This window comes from Thalassophryne amazonica, chromosome 10, assembly GCF_902500255.1.
Source record: "Thalassophryne amazonica chromosome 10, fThaAma1.1, whole genome shotgun sequence".
NCBI lineage: Eukaryota > Metazoa > Chordata > Actinopteri > Batrachoidiformes > Batrachoididae > Thalassophryne > Thalassophryne amazonica.
Genome location: NC_047112.1, coordinates 117,802,722 through 117,818,158, shown reverse-complemented (window position 1 = coordinate 117,818,158; position 15,437 = coordinate 117,802,722). Strand labels below are relative to the sequence as shown.

At 43.0% G+C, this 15,437-nt stretch overlaps 1 protein-coding gene across 1 annotated transcript in view; it reads right to left on the bottom strand.

Annotated features, from left to right (window-relative positions):
- Positions 1-15,437, bottom strand: part of chaf1a (chromatin assembly factor 1, subunit A (p150)) — a 115,904-nt gene that overhangs the window by 60,158 nt on the left and 40,309 nt on the right. The window contains 3 exon segments of the mRNA XM_034180758.1: positions 10,607-10,613; positions 13,087-13,297; positions 13,593-13,661. Coding sequence (XP_034036649.1) covers positions 10,607-10,613; positions 13,087-13,297; positions 13,593-13,661 — 287 coding nt within the window.

Genomic DNA, 15,437 nt, shown 5'->3' with positions numbered 1-15,437 from the left:
CAATTAACCCCTACCTGACCACCGACTGAAAAGTCAAGTGGCCAATCATTTTTTTCCAAAAGAGTGTCTAAGGAGTATTTTTGTCGAATTTGATGCTTTTATCACCATTTGCAGGATTCTTCTCTAAATATTCTCTTCTGCTGCACTACATATAAATAAATTGAACTACTGCATTGCATGTGGGGATCCACGGGCTCTAGATTTGGTAGAGTTTACAAAACAGGTAGCTGACATTTTTCAGGGATGGTAAATTATGGGAGCTTCAGAAGCTCCCATGACGAGTCAATCAAGGACCGAGACATCGCCCAGTATGGTGGAGCAGGGGCACCACCCTGGAGCCAGGCCTGAGCTTGTGTGCAAGCGCCTGGTGGTCGGGCCTTAGCCCACAGGCCTGGCCGGGCTCAGCCTGAAAGAGTGACATGGGTCCGCCCTCCTGTGGGTTCACCACCTGCAGAGGGGGCCATGGGGGTTGGGTGCATTGAGGACTGGGTGGCAGTCAAGGGTGGGTGGCCCGGCAGCCCGGTCCGCGCTCATGGACTCTGGCTGTTGGGATGTGGAATGTCACCTCACTGGGGGAGAAGGAGCTTGAGCTTGTGCGGGAGGTTGAGAGGTACTGACAAGAGATAGTCGGGCTCACCTCCACGCACAGCTCGGGCTCTGGTACCCAACTCCTGGAGAGGGGCTAGCCGCTCCACTTTTCTGGCGTTGCCCACGGGAAGAGGCAGCGAGCTGGTGTAGCATTGCTTATTGCTCCCCAGCTCAGTCACCATGTGTTGGAGTTCTCCCCGGTGAACGAGAGGGTCGCATCCCTACGCCTTCAGGTCAGGGACAGGTCTCTCACTGTTGTCTGAAGCCTATGGGCCGAGCGGCAGTGCAGAATACCCAACCTTCTTGGAGTCACTGGAAGGGGTACTAGACAGTGCTCCGACTGGGGACTCCATTGTTCTCCTGGGGATTTCAACGCCCACGTGGGCGGCGACAGTGAGACCTGGAGGGGGTGATCGGGAAGCACGGCCTCCCCAATCTGAACTCGAGTGGTGTTCAGTTGTTGGACTTCTGTGCTAGCCACAGTGTGTCCATCACAAACACCATGTTCAAGCACAAGGGTGTCCATAAGTGCATGTGGCACCAGGACACCCTGAGCCAGAGGCCGACGATCGACTTTGTAGTCGTATTATCTGACCTTCGGCCACGTGTCTCGGACACTCGGGTGAAGAGCGTGGCTGAGCTGTCAACCAATCACCACTTGGTGGTGAGTTGGATCCGCTGGGAGGGGAGGAAGCCGGTCAGACCTGGCAGGCCCAAATGTATAGTGAGGGTCCGCTGGGAACGACTGCCGGAACCCTCTGTCAGCGAGGTCTTCAACTCCCACCTCCGGGAGAGCTTCTCCCATATCCCGGGGGAGGTTGGAGACAGAGTCTGAGTTGACCATGTTCTCCACTTCCATTGTCGATGCAGCCGCTCGTAGTTGTGGTCGCAAGATCTCTGGTGCCTGTCACGGGGCAATCCCCGAACCCGGTGGTAGACGCCGGAAGTAAGGGATGTCATCAAGTTGAAGGAGTCCTACTTGTCTTTGTTGGTAAGTGGGACCCCGGAGGGAGCTGACAGGTTACCGGCAGGCCCAGCGTGCTGCAGCCTGTGCGGTCGCAGAGGCAAAAACTCGGGTCTGGGAGGAGTTTGGGGAGGCCATGGTGGAGGACTATCGGTCGGCCTCAAGGAAATTCTGGCAAACTGTCCGACGCCTCAGGGGGCAGAAGCAGCTCTCCAATGGCACTGTCAACAGTGTGGGTGGGGAGCTGTTGACCCAGACTGGGGATGTTGTCGGGTGATGGAAGGAATACTTCAAGGATCTCCACAATCCCATCGTCACGTCGTCCTAAGAGGAAGCAGAGACTGGGGACTCATAGGCGGACTCATCCATCACCCAGGTCAAAGTCACCGAGGTGGTCAGAAAGCTCCTCAATGGCAAGGCTCCTGGGGTGGATGAAATCCGTCCTGAGTACCTTAAGTCTCTGGATGTTGTGGTACTGTCTTGGTTGACATGCCTCTGCAACACTGTGTGGTGATCGGGGACAGTGCCTCTGGATTGGCAGACCGGGGTGGTGGTCCCTCTGTTTAGGAAGGGGGGCCGGAGGGTGTGCTCCAATTACAGGGGGATCACCCTCCTCGGCCTCACCGTTAAGGTCTATTCCAGAGTACTGGAGAGAAGAATTTGACCGATAGCACTATGTAACAAATTTTTATTTTTGTTTTGTTCCTGGGTACACAGTGTGTTTTCCTAGCCTGTTATGCCTTAAATATGTAGTCATTTTTCCATAGACTTTAGACATAAGCAGTTGAAATATAACACTTAGAAACCAGGAACAAAAATTGTGTTACATAGTGTAATCGAACCTCAGATTCAGGAGGAGCTGTGTGGTTTTCGTCCTGGTCGTGGCACACTGGATCAGCTCTATACCCTCCATCGGGTGCTCAAGGGTTCATGGGAGTTCACCCAACCAGTCCACATGTGCTTTGTGGATCTGGAGAAGGCGTTCGACCGTGTCCCTCGGGCCGCCCTGTGGGGGGTGCTCCGGGAGTACGGGGTCCTGTGCTAAGGGTTATCCGGTGCCTGTACGACCACAGCAGGAGCTTGGTTCGCATTGCCGGTAGTAAGTCAAACCTGTTTCCAGTGCATGTTGGCCTCCGCCAGGACTGCCCTTTGGTTGGTTCTCGACCGGAAAAAGGTGCTTTGCCCTTTTCAGGTCGGTGGAGTGTCCTTGCCTCAAGTGGAGGAGTTTAAGTATCTCGGGGTCTTGTTCACGAGTGAGGGACGGATGGAGCGTGAGATCACCAGACGGATTGGTGCAGCGTCCGCAGCGATGTGGTCGCTGTATCGGACCGTCATGGTGAAGAGAGAGCTGAGCGGGGCGGGGCGGGGGGGGGGCAAATCTCTCGATTTACCGATCGATCTATGTTCCGACCCTCACCTATGGTCATGAGATTTGGCTCTTGACCGAAAGAACAAGATCGTGAGTACAAGCGGCCGAGAGGAGTTTCCTGTGCAGGGTGGGCGCTCCCTTAGAGATAGGGTGAGGAGCTCGGTCACTCGGGAGGAGCTCAGAGTCGAGCTGCTGCTCCTCCACGTCAAAAGGAGCCAGCTGAGGTGGCTTGGGCATCGTTTCCAGATGCCCCCCTGGACACCTCGCTGGTGAGGTGTTCCGGGCACGTCCAATTGGGAGGAGGCCCTGGGGAAGACCCAGGACACGCTAGAGGGACTACGTCTCTCAGCTGGCTTGGGAATGCCTCGGGGTTCCCCCAGAGGAGCTGGGGGACGTGTGTGCAGATCGGGAGGTCTGGGCGGCTTTGCTTGAGCTGCTGCCCCCGCGACCTGACTCCGGATGAAGCGAAAGAAAATTAATGGATGGATGGAAATAAATTATGTAAAGTTACTTTGAGTTGGAGTGGCGTGAGCCCAGAATGTTTTTAGTAACTTAGGCCTTAACCGTTTTTAGAATAACTCAACCTTTTTGTTTCCTATTATATAACAGCTGAGTAGATCCTGATCATTTCATTGCTGCTTTGTATGTCACGTGACATGGATTATTCCTCCCCATTTGTATTGTGTTGCAATTGACATGCAAATTTGGTTCCATTTACCATGCAAATTTGGTTCTATCCATTTTGTACCACTGCAACGCTGTGACCACCACCGCTGTGACGGACTGATTTGAACGAGCAAATTGACAGTGCTAGCTGTTAGTGATGAAGAGGATGAAGTTTGGATGAAAAGCTGGACAAATTTCTGAAGCAATTTTTCACTGGACTGAGGAAAGCACGAGGCAGTCTGTACACAAAGTCAGTGCGCGGCATCACGGACTACATTGTCAGAATTGTTTTTGAACTATCTGACTTTTTGCAAGTTGACTGAGAATTTTGGACTCGTATTTAAAGTTTGTGTTGGACTGTTGATGTCACAGCACCTTTGATGCACATCAAAATTCAAGTCGCTTTTCTGTTTAGAAATTAGCAAAATATCAAATGACAAAGATCTATTTCAGCCATTATATAAAACAAATAATGAATGTGTTTTCATTCATTCAATGCTTTACCATGTTGAGTGGAACATTCCATCTTACGCCTCATGAACTACTCGTACCACTGAACCCAAACATTCATTATTTGTACATCAATTATGTCATTTTTAAATGTTAATTTACTGTCTTACTATATAAATTGTTTAGGTGTTTGTTATACACACACATTATTATTTTAACTTCTAGTTTGTCATTTCATTTTTAAATGGACCACAATGTTTTCAGTGTTTCACTACGTTTTCACTTTCCTGTGTCATCCATGTATTTTTAATGTATTTACAATTATATTATGTGCTTACATTGAACTTAATAAAATTGCGTACGCACACTTTTAATATATAGATTTACCACCACCTGTAAGAATGGTATGCAAATCCAGAATGTAATTATCAACATCCACTGTTCAGTGTTGTTAGCTAATATCCGCAGTTTCGGCTGTGCTCTCTTGACCCAAAATGCATAAACATTCCAAACAGCAAATGCCAGCACGGTTCTAGCCACAGTGGGTTGTGCTGGCCAGCACTCCATATTTCTTCCCAGCTCTCTGGTTCAAATTGGCTGTACCACTCAGCACGGAGTTTCTGAAAACGAACTGAAATGTTGCTGAAAATGTACCAATTCTATCATATTTCAAGCTTAGAGTCATAGTGCTGCTTTATTTTTCATTTTTTAAACAAATACTAAAAGCAAGAAGAAATATGTCATTTTCTTCCTATCAAATCAGCCGCAAACAGCAAGAGATCTACAGCCAAGCACGTTCTGTGGCCGCACAGAGCTGAACACATCATCTGCCTGCTCTGAGCTGAAAAAACAAAAAACAAACCTTCATCAGCATCCTAAATAATCCAGGTCCTTTTGTGTCCGTATCTGATGATACATTCAGAAATTTATGGTTTATTTTGCAGCTGAAAGGCTTTGTGCTTCCAAAAAGCTCCACGAAAAATAGTAGCCAGCGAGCAAGCAGCAAGGGGAGGAGCACAGCAGGATTCATCTTTAAAAGAGCAGGTTTGACAAATCAGTCCAGGTTCAGCGCTTATGTATTGTTATTAAAAGAAAAGTAATGCAATCCCACTCAAAAATATTGGAAAAAAAAAAACCTGTCAAGATGACAGAAAAAAAAAAACCTGCCTCATTGGATTAAAGCCACTGTGTGTCATTTCTGAAGAAAAGAGTAAATGCTATGTTCATCAAACAATGTGCTTCTGACCTTTTCAACATTTAGACATTGACAGAAACATGCAAAATAGAGCTTTGATATTACAAATATTTCAACATAAATGTAAATTTTGTCTCTTATTTTTGCTTTCAATATATCTGAAACCACAAAAAAATTAGCTAAAATAAGGCTTGCCAATAACGTTTTAAAGGTATAATACCCGATAGCCTCGGGGGGGTGGGGGTGGAATCTCCTGTGATCTCATGCAGTATGGCATGTTGTACCATCCTGTAGGAGTATATACAGAATATTACAACACAATAGTTTACAAATATAGCTAACTCATGCAAAAAACTTTATTTAGTTTGTTTTTGATTGTGCTCAAAGACTGGGCAATTAAAATATTAACATTCAAAGAACTAGTTAACTTCATAATGCTTTCAGACTAGAGACTAGATAATTGCTTTCAGACTAGATAAAGATACATAACATAATACTGATGAGATTCTGCTTAGGATCAATTCACTTTTGTATGCCATCTCAGATGACATTACAATGTACAGTGATCCCTCGCTATAATGCGGTTCACCTTTCGCGGCCTCGTTTCGCGGATTTTTTTTAGTCCAATTTTGCATGTTTTTTTTTTTTTTTTTTTAATACAGTGCATTGTGTTCCGCAGCCTCATCAAGCAGCGAAGGGAGAGCACACGCATTGTGTTCTGCGTGTCTGTTTATAAGAATCTTCTCGCCCAGAAGAAAAAAAGAGCGCCAACAACTACCCATAACTTCACTCGGAAAAAGACACCTGCACTGAGGTGTAACTCAGTGGAAAAAGACGCGACAGCACAGCGGCTCCAGGACGAAGAGGTGCAATCAAAGGAACTGTGAAATACTGGTCAGTCACTATTAATAATTTCTTATGTGTCCAACCTCGTAGGTTGATTGTTAAAATAAAATTCGTTAGTTCTAAAAGCCATCGTAATTATTTATAGGAAAACATTCTATTTTTATTTCTCAAACAAATGTTTGGGCGTGAAAACAGGTTGGTCTTATTTTTCTACTAAGGTTTGAACTTTGAGAGTGTTTACACACGAGAGAAAAGTGAGAAAATGTTGATGCCTGTTTGAGAAAAGTGTATAAAGTGTGTAGTGAGGGGTTTTACAGCCTTAAAACATCTATAATAATTGTAAAAAATAACGCTGACTACTTCGCGGATTTCGCCTATTGTGGGCTATTTTTAGAACGTAAATCCCGCAATAAACGAGGGACCATAGTAATACATACTATTATAGTAAATACATATACAGTTGGCCTATTTCTCTGCTCTGAACACTGACATGGCATATAATCAGTCATTCTGTACCTAGAGTGTCACATTTTCTTCTTACAGAACTACATAAACACAGTATAAACACATCAACCAATGTTACACATCCTAGTTTCTCTCCTGTGTAAAACCATATTTGAATATCACACTGACTAAATTAATATGGATGTACAAAACATGAATATCAATCTAAAATATCTACTATACTTTAAGTCAAGCCTTAAAGCCTATTTTTATTCTCTCTTATGAATAGTTTTTATTTTTATGTTTTATTCTTTTACTTCTGTTTTTAATTATGCATTTGAATGTTTTAAATTTTTTATTAATTTATTAAAAAATGTTTCAAGTTGAACTGTTCTATGTGAGGCGCCTTGAGACAGATTTTGTTGTGATTTGGCGCTTTATAAGCCAATTACATTGAAATTGAACTGAACAACATTTTATTGAGTCTTAAAGTAAATAAATATGAAATTGGTCACTGGATCCTTAAACTTTGGACATAATAAACTACATGGTGGATCCTTGATCTCTGGACATAAACAAAATCTATAGTTTTTGACAAAAGCATTTCTTTTCAGACATTTTGGCATGAATGTCTTTCCATATATCTGAGCTGAGCTCCTACAGCTGGCTGTGCTGCATGTCAGCATCAGTTTAAAGAACACAGGACGTCTCATTTTGGGAAGAATAAAACGAAAACAAAATAAACAAGTTTTAGTCGATTGGAATTTATTTTCTGTATTACAGCGTTTGGAAAGAGGTGTCATTTTATTTAAAGTGGCAATTTTGTGTCAACGGAACGGAGGACGATTTGTGTTTGACTACAACATGACAAGAGTCCCAGTTAGTGACTTTAATCCACACAAAAGCGACTCACGATATTTTAATGGCTTTGAGAGGAGTTAAGAAGCGGACTTGCTGCTTCTGAAGAGCAGCGAATCAAAGAACCACGAGCCAGTGGTTCAAAGCATTGCGTCAATGGTTCACGCATCAATGTGGAGTCATGCTGCAGAAACAGCTGAATACAGAGCCGCCGCAGGCCAAACCATGAATATCTGTAAGACTTAATTCGTACATCCATATGACTCTGAAACTCAGAAAAATCCATATAATTTACGGACAATCTGTACAGGTTGACATGTATGGATTTGAGGAAATAAAAATTAATGTTTTGCTAGTTCTTTTAGATGGCGAGATTTTGTAAAAAGATGGAAATCTGTCCAAAAGATGGCGAATAAGCATCCTTGCGATCACATAATTTACTGCTAGAACCATGAATGTCAGGGTCTCGCCAGTTTCTCTGTGATTGAAGCCATACACACACATGCACATAGAGGCCACTTAGCTATTATACACTGAACAATAATGAACACTTTTGTTTTTGCTCATTTTTCATGAGCTTAACTCAAAGATCTAAAACATTTTATATATGCCCCTATTTCTCTCAAATATTGTTCATAAATCTGTTACAGAGCACTTCATTGTTCAGAAAGTCCATCCCACCTCACAGGTATGGCATATCAAGATGCTGATAGACAGCATGATGATTGTACAGGTGTGGCTTAGGCTGGCCACAATAAAAGGCCACTCCAAAACGTTCAGTTTTATTACACAGTACAATGCCACAGATGGTGCACGTTTTCAAAGAATGTGCAATTGGCATGCTGGAATGACCACCAGAGCTGTTGAACTGACTGTTCATTCTTCTACCATAAAGTCTCCAAAAGCTGGTGATCCCCTCTTGCTTGCCTCTACTGGTGGTTGGCTCTCACTGCGGTATTGTATCACTTCCTGTTCCGGAGCACAGCGGTGTTTTTCTGTATCTGTTAGCTGTTTAATCTGCGCAGTTAGATTGATCTAGTTATCTAGATTACGATTTGTTTCCCAGTGTAATCTTTACGTGCCTTAACTAAAGCACTCCTTCTGCTGAATCACCTCTAAATTATTTACACATTATTCACTTTGCGTGTTTTTAGGAATCCGCTAGCTTAGCGTAGCTACTAGCTCTTAGCCGATTTAGCATGGCGGCTTCTCCTGTCTCTCCCGCACTTTTCTGCTCTGGGTGTGAAATGTTTAGTTATTCCTTGGCCTCCTTTAGCAGTAACGGTACTTGTAATAAGTGTAGCTTATTCGTAGCTTTGGAGGCCAGGCTGGGCGAATTGGAGACTCGGCTCCGCACCGTGGAAAATTCTACAGCTAGCCAGGCCCCTGTAGTCGGTGCGGACCAAGGTAGCTTAGCCGCCGTCAGTTACCCCCTGGCAGATCCCGAGCAGCCGGGAAAGCAGGCTGACTGGGTGACTGTGAGGAGGAAGCGTAGCCCTAAACAGAAGCCCTGTGTACACCGCCAACCCGTTCACATCTCTAACCGTTTTTCCCCACTCGACGACACACCCGCCGAGGATCAAACTCTGGTTATTGGCGACTCTGTTTTGCGAAATGTGAAGTTAGCGACACCAGCAACCATAGTCAATTGTCTTCCGGGGGCCAGAGCAGGCGACATTGAAGGAAATTTGAAACTGCTGGCAAAGGCTAAGCGTAAATTTGGTAAGATTGTAATTCACGTCGGCAGTAATGACACCCGGTTACGCCAATCGGAGGTCACTAAAATTAACATTGAATCGGTGTGTAACTTTGCAAAAACAATGTCGGACTCTGTAGTTTTCTCTGGGCCCCTCCCCAATCAGACCGGAGTGACATGTTTAGCCGCATGTTCTCCTTGAATTGCTGGCTGTCTGAGTGGTGTCCAAAAAATGAGGTGGGCTTCATAGATAATTGGCAAAGCTTCTGGGGAAAACTGGTCTTGTTAGGAGAGACGGCATCCATCCCACTTTGGATGGAGCAGCTCTCATTTCTAGAAATCTGGCCAATTTTCTTAAATCCTCCAAACCGTGACTATCCAGGGTTGGGACCAGGAAGCAGAGTTGTAGTCTTACACACCTCTCTGCAGCTTCTCTCCCCCTGCCATCCCCTCATTACCCTATCCCCGTAGAGACGGTGCCTGCTCCCAGACTACCAATAACCAGCAAAAATCTATTTAAGCATAAAAATTCAAATAGAAAAAATAATATAGCACCTTCAACTGCACCACAGACTAAAACAGTTAAATGTGGTCTATTAAACATTAGGTCTCTCTCTTCTAAGTCCCTGTTGGTAAATGATATAATAATTGATCAACATATTGATTTATTCTGCCTTACAGAACCTGGTTACAGCAGGATGAATATGTTAGTTTAAATGAGTCAACACCCCCGAGTCACACTAACTGTCAGAATGCTCGTAGCACGGGCCGGGGCGGAGGATTAGCAGCAATCTTCCATTCCAGCTTATTAATTAATCAAAAACCCAGACAGAGCTTTAATTCATTTGAAAGCTTGACTCTTAGTCTTGTCCATCCAAATTGGAAGTCCCAAAAACCAGTTTTATTTGTTATTATCTATCGTCCACCTGGTCGTTACTGTGAGTTTCTCTGTGAATTTCAGACCTTTTGTCTGACTTAGTGCTTAGCTCAGATAAGATAATTATAGTGGGCGATTTTAACATCCACACAGATGCTGAGAATGACAGCCTCAACACTGCATTTAATCTATTATTAGACTCTATTGGCTTTGCTCAAAAGTAAATGAGTCCACCCACCACTTTAATCATATCTTAGATCTTGTCTGACTTATGGTATGGAAATAGAAGACTTAACAGTATTCCCTGAAAACTCCCTTCTGTCTGATCATTTCTTAATAATTTACATTTACTCTGATGGACTACCCAGCAGTGGGGAATAAGTTTCATTACACTAGAAGTCTTTCAGAAAGCGCTGTAACTAGGTTTAAGGATATGATTCCTTCTTTATGTTCTCTAATGCCATATACCAACACAGTGCAGAGTAGCTACCTAAACTCTGTAAGTGAGATAGAGTATCTCGTCAATAGTTTTACATCCTCATTGAAGACAACTTTGGATGCTGTAGCTCCTTTACAGAAACAGCATTAGTGAAGGTTACAAATGATCTTTATGGCCTCGGACAGTGCTCATCTCTGTGCTTGTTCTGTTAGACCTTAGTGCTGCTTTTGATACTGTTGACCATAAAAGTTTATTACAGAGATTAGAGCATGCCATAGGTATTAAAGGCACTGCGCTGCGGTGGTTTGAATCATATTTGTCTAATAGATTACAATTTGTTCATGTAAATGGGGAATCTTCTTCACAGACTAAAGTTAATTATGGAGTTCCACAAGGTTCTGTGCTAGGACCAATTTTATTCACTTTATACATGCTTCCCTTAGGCAGTATTATTAGACGGTATTGCTTAAATTTTCATTGTTATGCAGATGATACCCAGCTTTATCTATCCATGAAGCCAGAGGACACACACCAATTAGCTGAGCTGCAGGATTGTCTTGCAGACATAAAGACATGGATGACCTCTAATTTCCTGCTTTTAAACTCAGATAAAACTGAAGTTATTGTACTTGGCCCCACAAATCTTAGAAACATGGTGTCTAACCAGATCCTTACTGTGGATGGCATTACCCTGACCTGTAGTAATACTGTGAGAAATCTTGGAGTCATTTTTGATCAGGATATGTCATTCAAAGCGCATATTAAACAAATATGTAGGACTGCTTTTTTGCATTTACGCAATATCTCTAATATCAGAAAGGTCTTGTCTCAGAGTGATGCTGAAAAACTAATTCATGCATTTATTTCCTCTAGGCTGGACTATTGTAATTCATTATCATCAGGTTGTCCTAAAAGTTCCCTAAAAAGCCTTCAGTTAATTCAAAATGCTGCAGCTAGAGTACTGACGGGGACTAGAAGGAGAGAGCATATCTCACCCATATTGGCCTCTCTTCATTGGCTTCCTGTTAATTCTAGAATAGAATTTAAAATTCTTCTTCTTACTTATAAGGTTTGAATAATCAGGTCCCATCTTATCTTAGGGACCTCGTAGTACCATATCACCCCAATAGAGCGCTTCGCTCTCAGACTGCAGGCTTACTTGTAGTTCCTAGGGTTTGTAAGAGTAGAATGGGAGGCAGAGCCTTCAGCTTTCAGGCTCCTCTCCTGTGGAACCAGCTCCCAATTCGGATCAGGGAGACAGACACCCTCTCTACTTTTAAGATTAGGCTTAAAACTTTCCTTTTTGCTAAAGCTTATAGTTAGGGCTGGATCAGGTGACTCTGAACCATCCCTTAGTTATGCTGCTATAGACGTAGACTGCTGGGGGGTTCCCATGATGCACTGTTTCTTTCTCTTTTTGCTCTGTATGCACCACTCTGCATTTAATCATTAGTGATCGATCTCTGCTCCCCTCCACAGCATGTCTTTTTCCTGGTTCTCTCCCTCAGCCCCAACCAGTCCCAGCAGAGGACTGCCCCTCCCTGAGCCTGGTTCTGCTGGAGGTTTCTTCCTGTTAAAAGGGAGTTTTTCCTTCCCACTGTAGCCAAGTGCTTGCTCACAGGTGGTCGTTTTGACCGTTGCGGTTTTACATTATTGTATGGCCTTGCCTTACAATATAAAGCGCCTTGGGGCAACTGTTTGTTGTGATTTGGCGCTATATAAAAAAAATTGATTGATTGAAAAGCGTTTTCAGAGAATTTGGCACAATTTTCCACAACCGCAGACAGTATTGAACAATCTACAGGGAATCCCCAGCACCAAATAGGCTTCCACATTTCCTTGATTGAACTGATCTTGCTTTTGTCCAGTGAGTGAGTGGTTTATACGATGACAGCTTAGCCGAGTTTTACGGTATACAGTAAGTAAAAGTCCCAATGCTTTTGTGTGGTTTTCCATGTAATAAACACTGTATATACCAGATTTTGTATAACACATTTTCGCTCACATCAGACAAAACATCCCATCCAATCACAATGCATTTTCATTAAAAAAAAAACCTTGCATGTACCCAACAGAGCAGTCTGGATGTGCACAGCAACAGAAGTATGAAATTAAGTTCAGCAGTAGTAACACTCACTGATTCGAGGAAAGTGCAACAAAAAGCTGCTTGTTGCCTGCAATGCAATATTGTATCAAGTTTTTCTTATTGTATAAGTTTCCCATATATCCCCGGGAGTGACAAACTGAAGAGCTTTAGATCAGCAGGGCTGTGAAATGAAAATTGTGAAGTCAGAGGAAAATTGGCAGGGGGTCGAGCTGGGGTCTAGGGCCAGCGGGGCCCCAAAAACCAAATACATTTTGTATCTAATGATACATTTTCAACATCTCCTGGAAGAAGAAGAAGAAAAAACAAAAATCTCAAAAGCAGCACATATTTAAATGATCCTATATTTAACCTTTCACTTAAACTGTCAATGTTAATGTTGAAATAACAGAATATAACGTGGAAGTTAGGACCTGGAATGATTTTCCTTTTAATTGTAAACCAAATTATACATCAACTCAGAACAATTAAACTACATGAAATTCATGAAGACTGAAAAGACTGTTAAGTATTTCAAAAACCACAGCTAAAGCTTGTAGAATATTTTGAAAATCAGGAGATAGAGATAGATAGACTACTTCCTGTCACACCTCAGGCCTGTCTGAGTTTGGTTGGTTCTGACCAGCGGGGTTTCTGCCTAATCCAGTCCTTCAGCCCATATATCTCATCAGGAGGGTTTAGCAAATACTGGTCCAGCTCCTCCAGCATAGTATTGTGACATTGAACCCGGCACAGCGGTGCCAGGGACATGTTTTCCTTGATCTCAAAAGGAGCAAACTTTCCACAGGCAGCTGCAAGTGTCTGTTAGGAGAGACAACAAGACGCAATTAGATTCTTTTTTAATTCATTTACCTCTTAAAATGGTATGTTGCACAGAGCATCAGTTTCATAACCAAACAAAACCACTTATCAAATTGTAATATAGCGATGACAAAATGTCAAAGGAGACACTATCCCATTAAACGGAATGGGGAAGTGTCTCCAAACTTTTAGATATGTGTATAAATAATTTGTCAATCTTGAATTTGATAAACTGGCAACAGAGCACCTCCAAATTCCCATGTGTGTACAGCTACTTAAAGTGAGCTCCACAAACCTTTGGAGCCTGTTGGATCCTGGGTTTCTGGAGAAACCTGGTAATCTCTGCTTTCTCTGCTTTCAGACGCTGTCAACACAGTATACACAGCGGTTTAGAGTTTAGACAATCCAATACAATGTTTTCATTACAGGTTTTAGTCATTGAGTTGTAGATGTGACGACAAGCGTAGATTCCTGATGAGCACTAACCACATTAATTCCTACAAACTGCTTGAGACAACATTTGCATCACACGCTCATAAGCTGTGATGCTTCAAACACACATTACATGAATAAATTAAAGTCTTAAAACATGAAGTAGGGGATTTCTGGTGTCGCTAAGCGAATGCCCCCCCCTAAAAAAAAAAAAAACTGGTCTGCTCTGCCTTCACTGTGCATGTGTCATTTCTGTGCTCCAGCACCAATTCACCAATTACCACCTTGTTTCTGCTTAAAGCTGACGTTAGAATGATTTAAGAGGTTTTACCTTGTCATCTGACAATCAATAATTACTTCCCTTTGATCATTTTGGGTGTAGACAGTCAGACTCAGAGTCAGTCTCAGACGTACTGCTGTGGCGCTCTGATTGCTCTCCCATCTTTTATTAAGCCCTGGTCCCTCCAAATAATGAAGGATGGATAATGAGCCACATAGCATGTTTTCTTTGCTCCCAGAGGGTTTCTTCAACTATGGTGGGAGTTTCATGGCTCTGAGTGGCTCTTACAGACATTATCTTCAGTTAACGAGGCTCCTCTCCGAGCGTGGCGCTAATTTCAAGAAGTTCAAAATTTAGCAACAACAGCGTGGCGCAGTTAGTGTATGAGTTACTGCGACGACTCTAAAGGCGTGTGCGTGTGCTTACAAGTCTGCTAAAAGCCCATTCATGCGCCTGGCAGCTATGTAGGACCTGAGAGGCTGTTTTTGGAGTGGCTTGCCCTCTTGCACACACAATTCCACCTGCGCTGTGCGCTAGACGCTGTATATAAATAATTATTTTGTAGCGGATTAATCATTTTCTGCCAAACCTTGGATGCTGAAAACACCTTTAATCACTTCTGGAATCACAGAGGACTGTTTCAGCTGGACACTTTTTTTTCCCCTCTTTCCTATTCCATGTGGAATGTATTTTGAACAGCTTAAGGTAACTATTTTTATGTTTAATAGCTTGATAAAACAGTTCCTAGCTGTAAAAGTATGTCTATGGTTGACTTAATATCTTGTTAATGGATCACATGAGCTCCGCTGTGTGTGCGCACTGACACAGTGACTCATCACGCTCCAAAGGAGCATTTAGGCAGAACACCAGCTCACAAAAGAGTGATTTTTCAGTCAATAATGGACAAACACAAAGTTAAAATTTGGATGACTGCGTGAAAGTGGATGTGTGTTTAAAGCCACGGAAGAAATAACTCCAGTGGAGCAGCTAAGAGCAGAGCTGTACAGCCACACAGAAGGAGAGCGCGCAAAAGAGCGATTTTGAAGACATAACACAAAGTTAAAAGTTGTATCACGGTGACTTGATACAACTATAATTGATCAACATATTGATTTATTCTGCCTTACAGAAACCTGGTTACAGCAGGATAAATATGTTAGTTTAAATGAGTCAACACCCCCGAGTCACACTGTCAGAACGCTCGCTCAGTACTGTAGCCAGGCTGACAAAGAGTCAGAGCTCTATTGAGCTGAGTATTCCTTTAACTTTAACTAGTAATGACTTCATGATTTTCTTTGCTAATAAAATTTTAACTATTAGAGAAAAAATTACTCATAACCATCGCAAAGACATATCGTTATCTTTGGCTGCTTTCAGTAATGCTGGTATTTGGTTAGACTCTTTCTCTCCGATTGTTCTGTCTGAGTT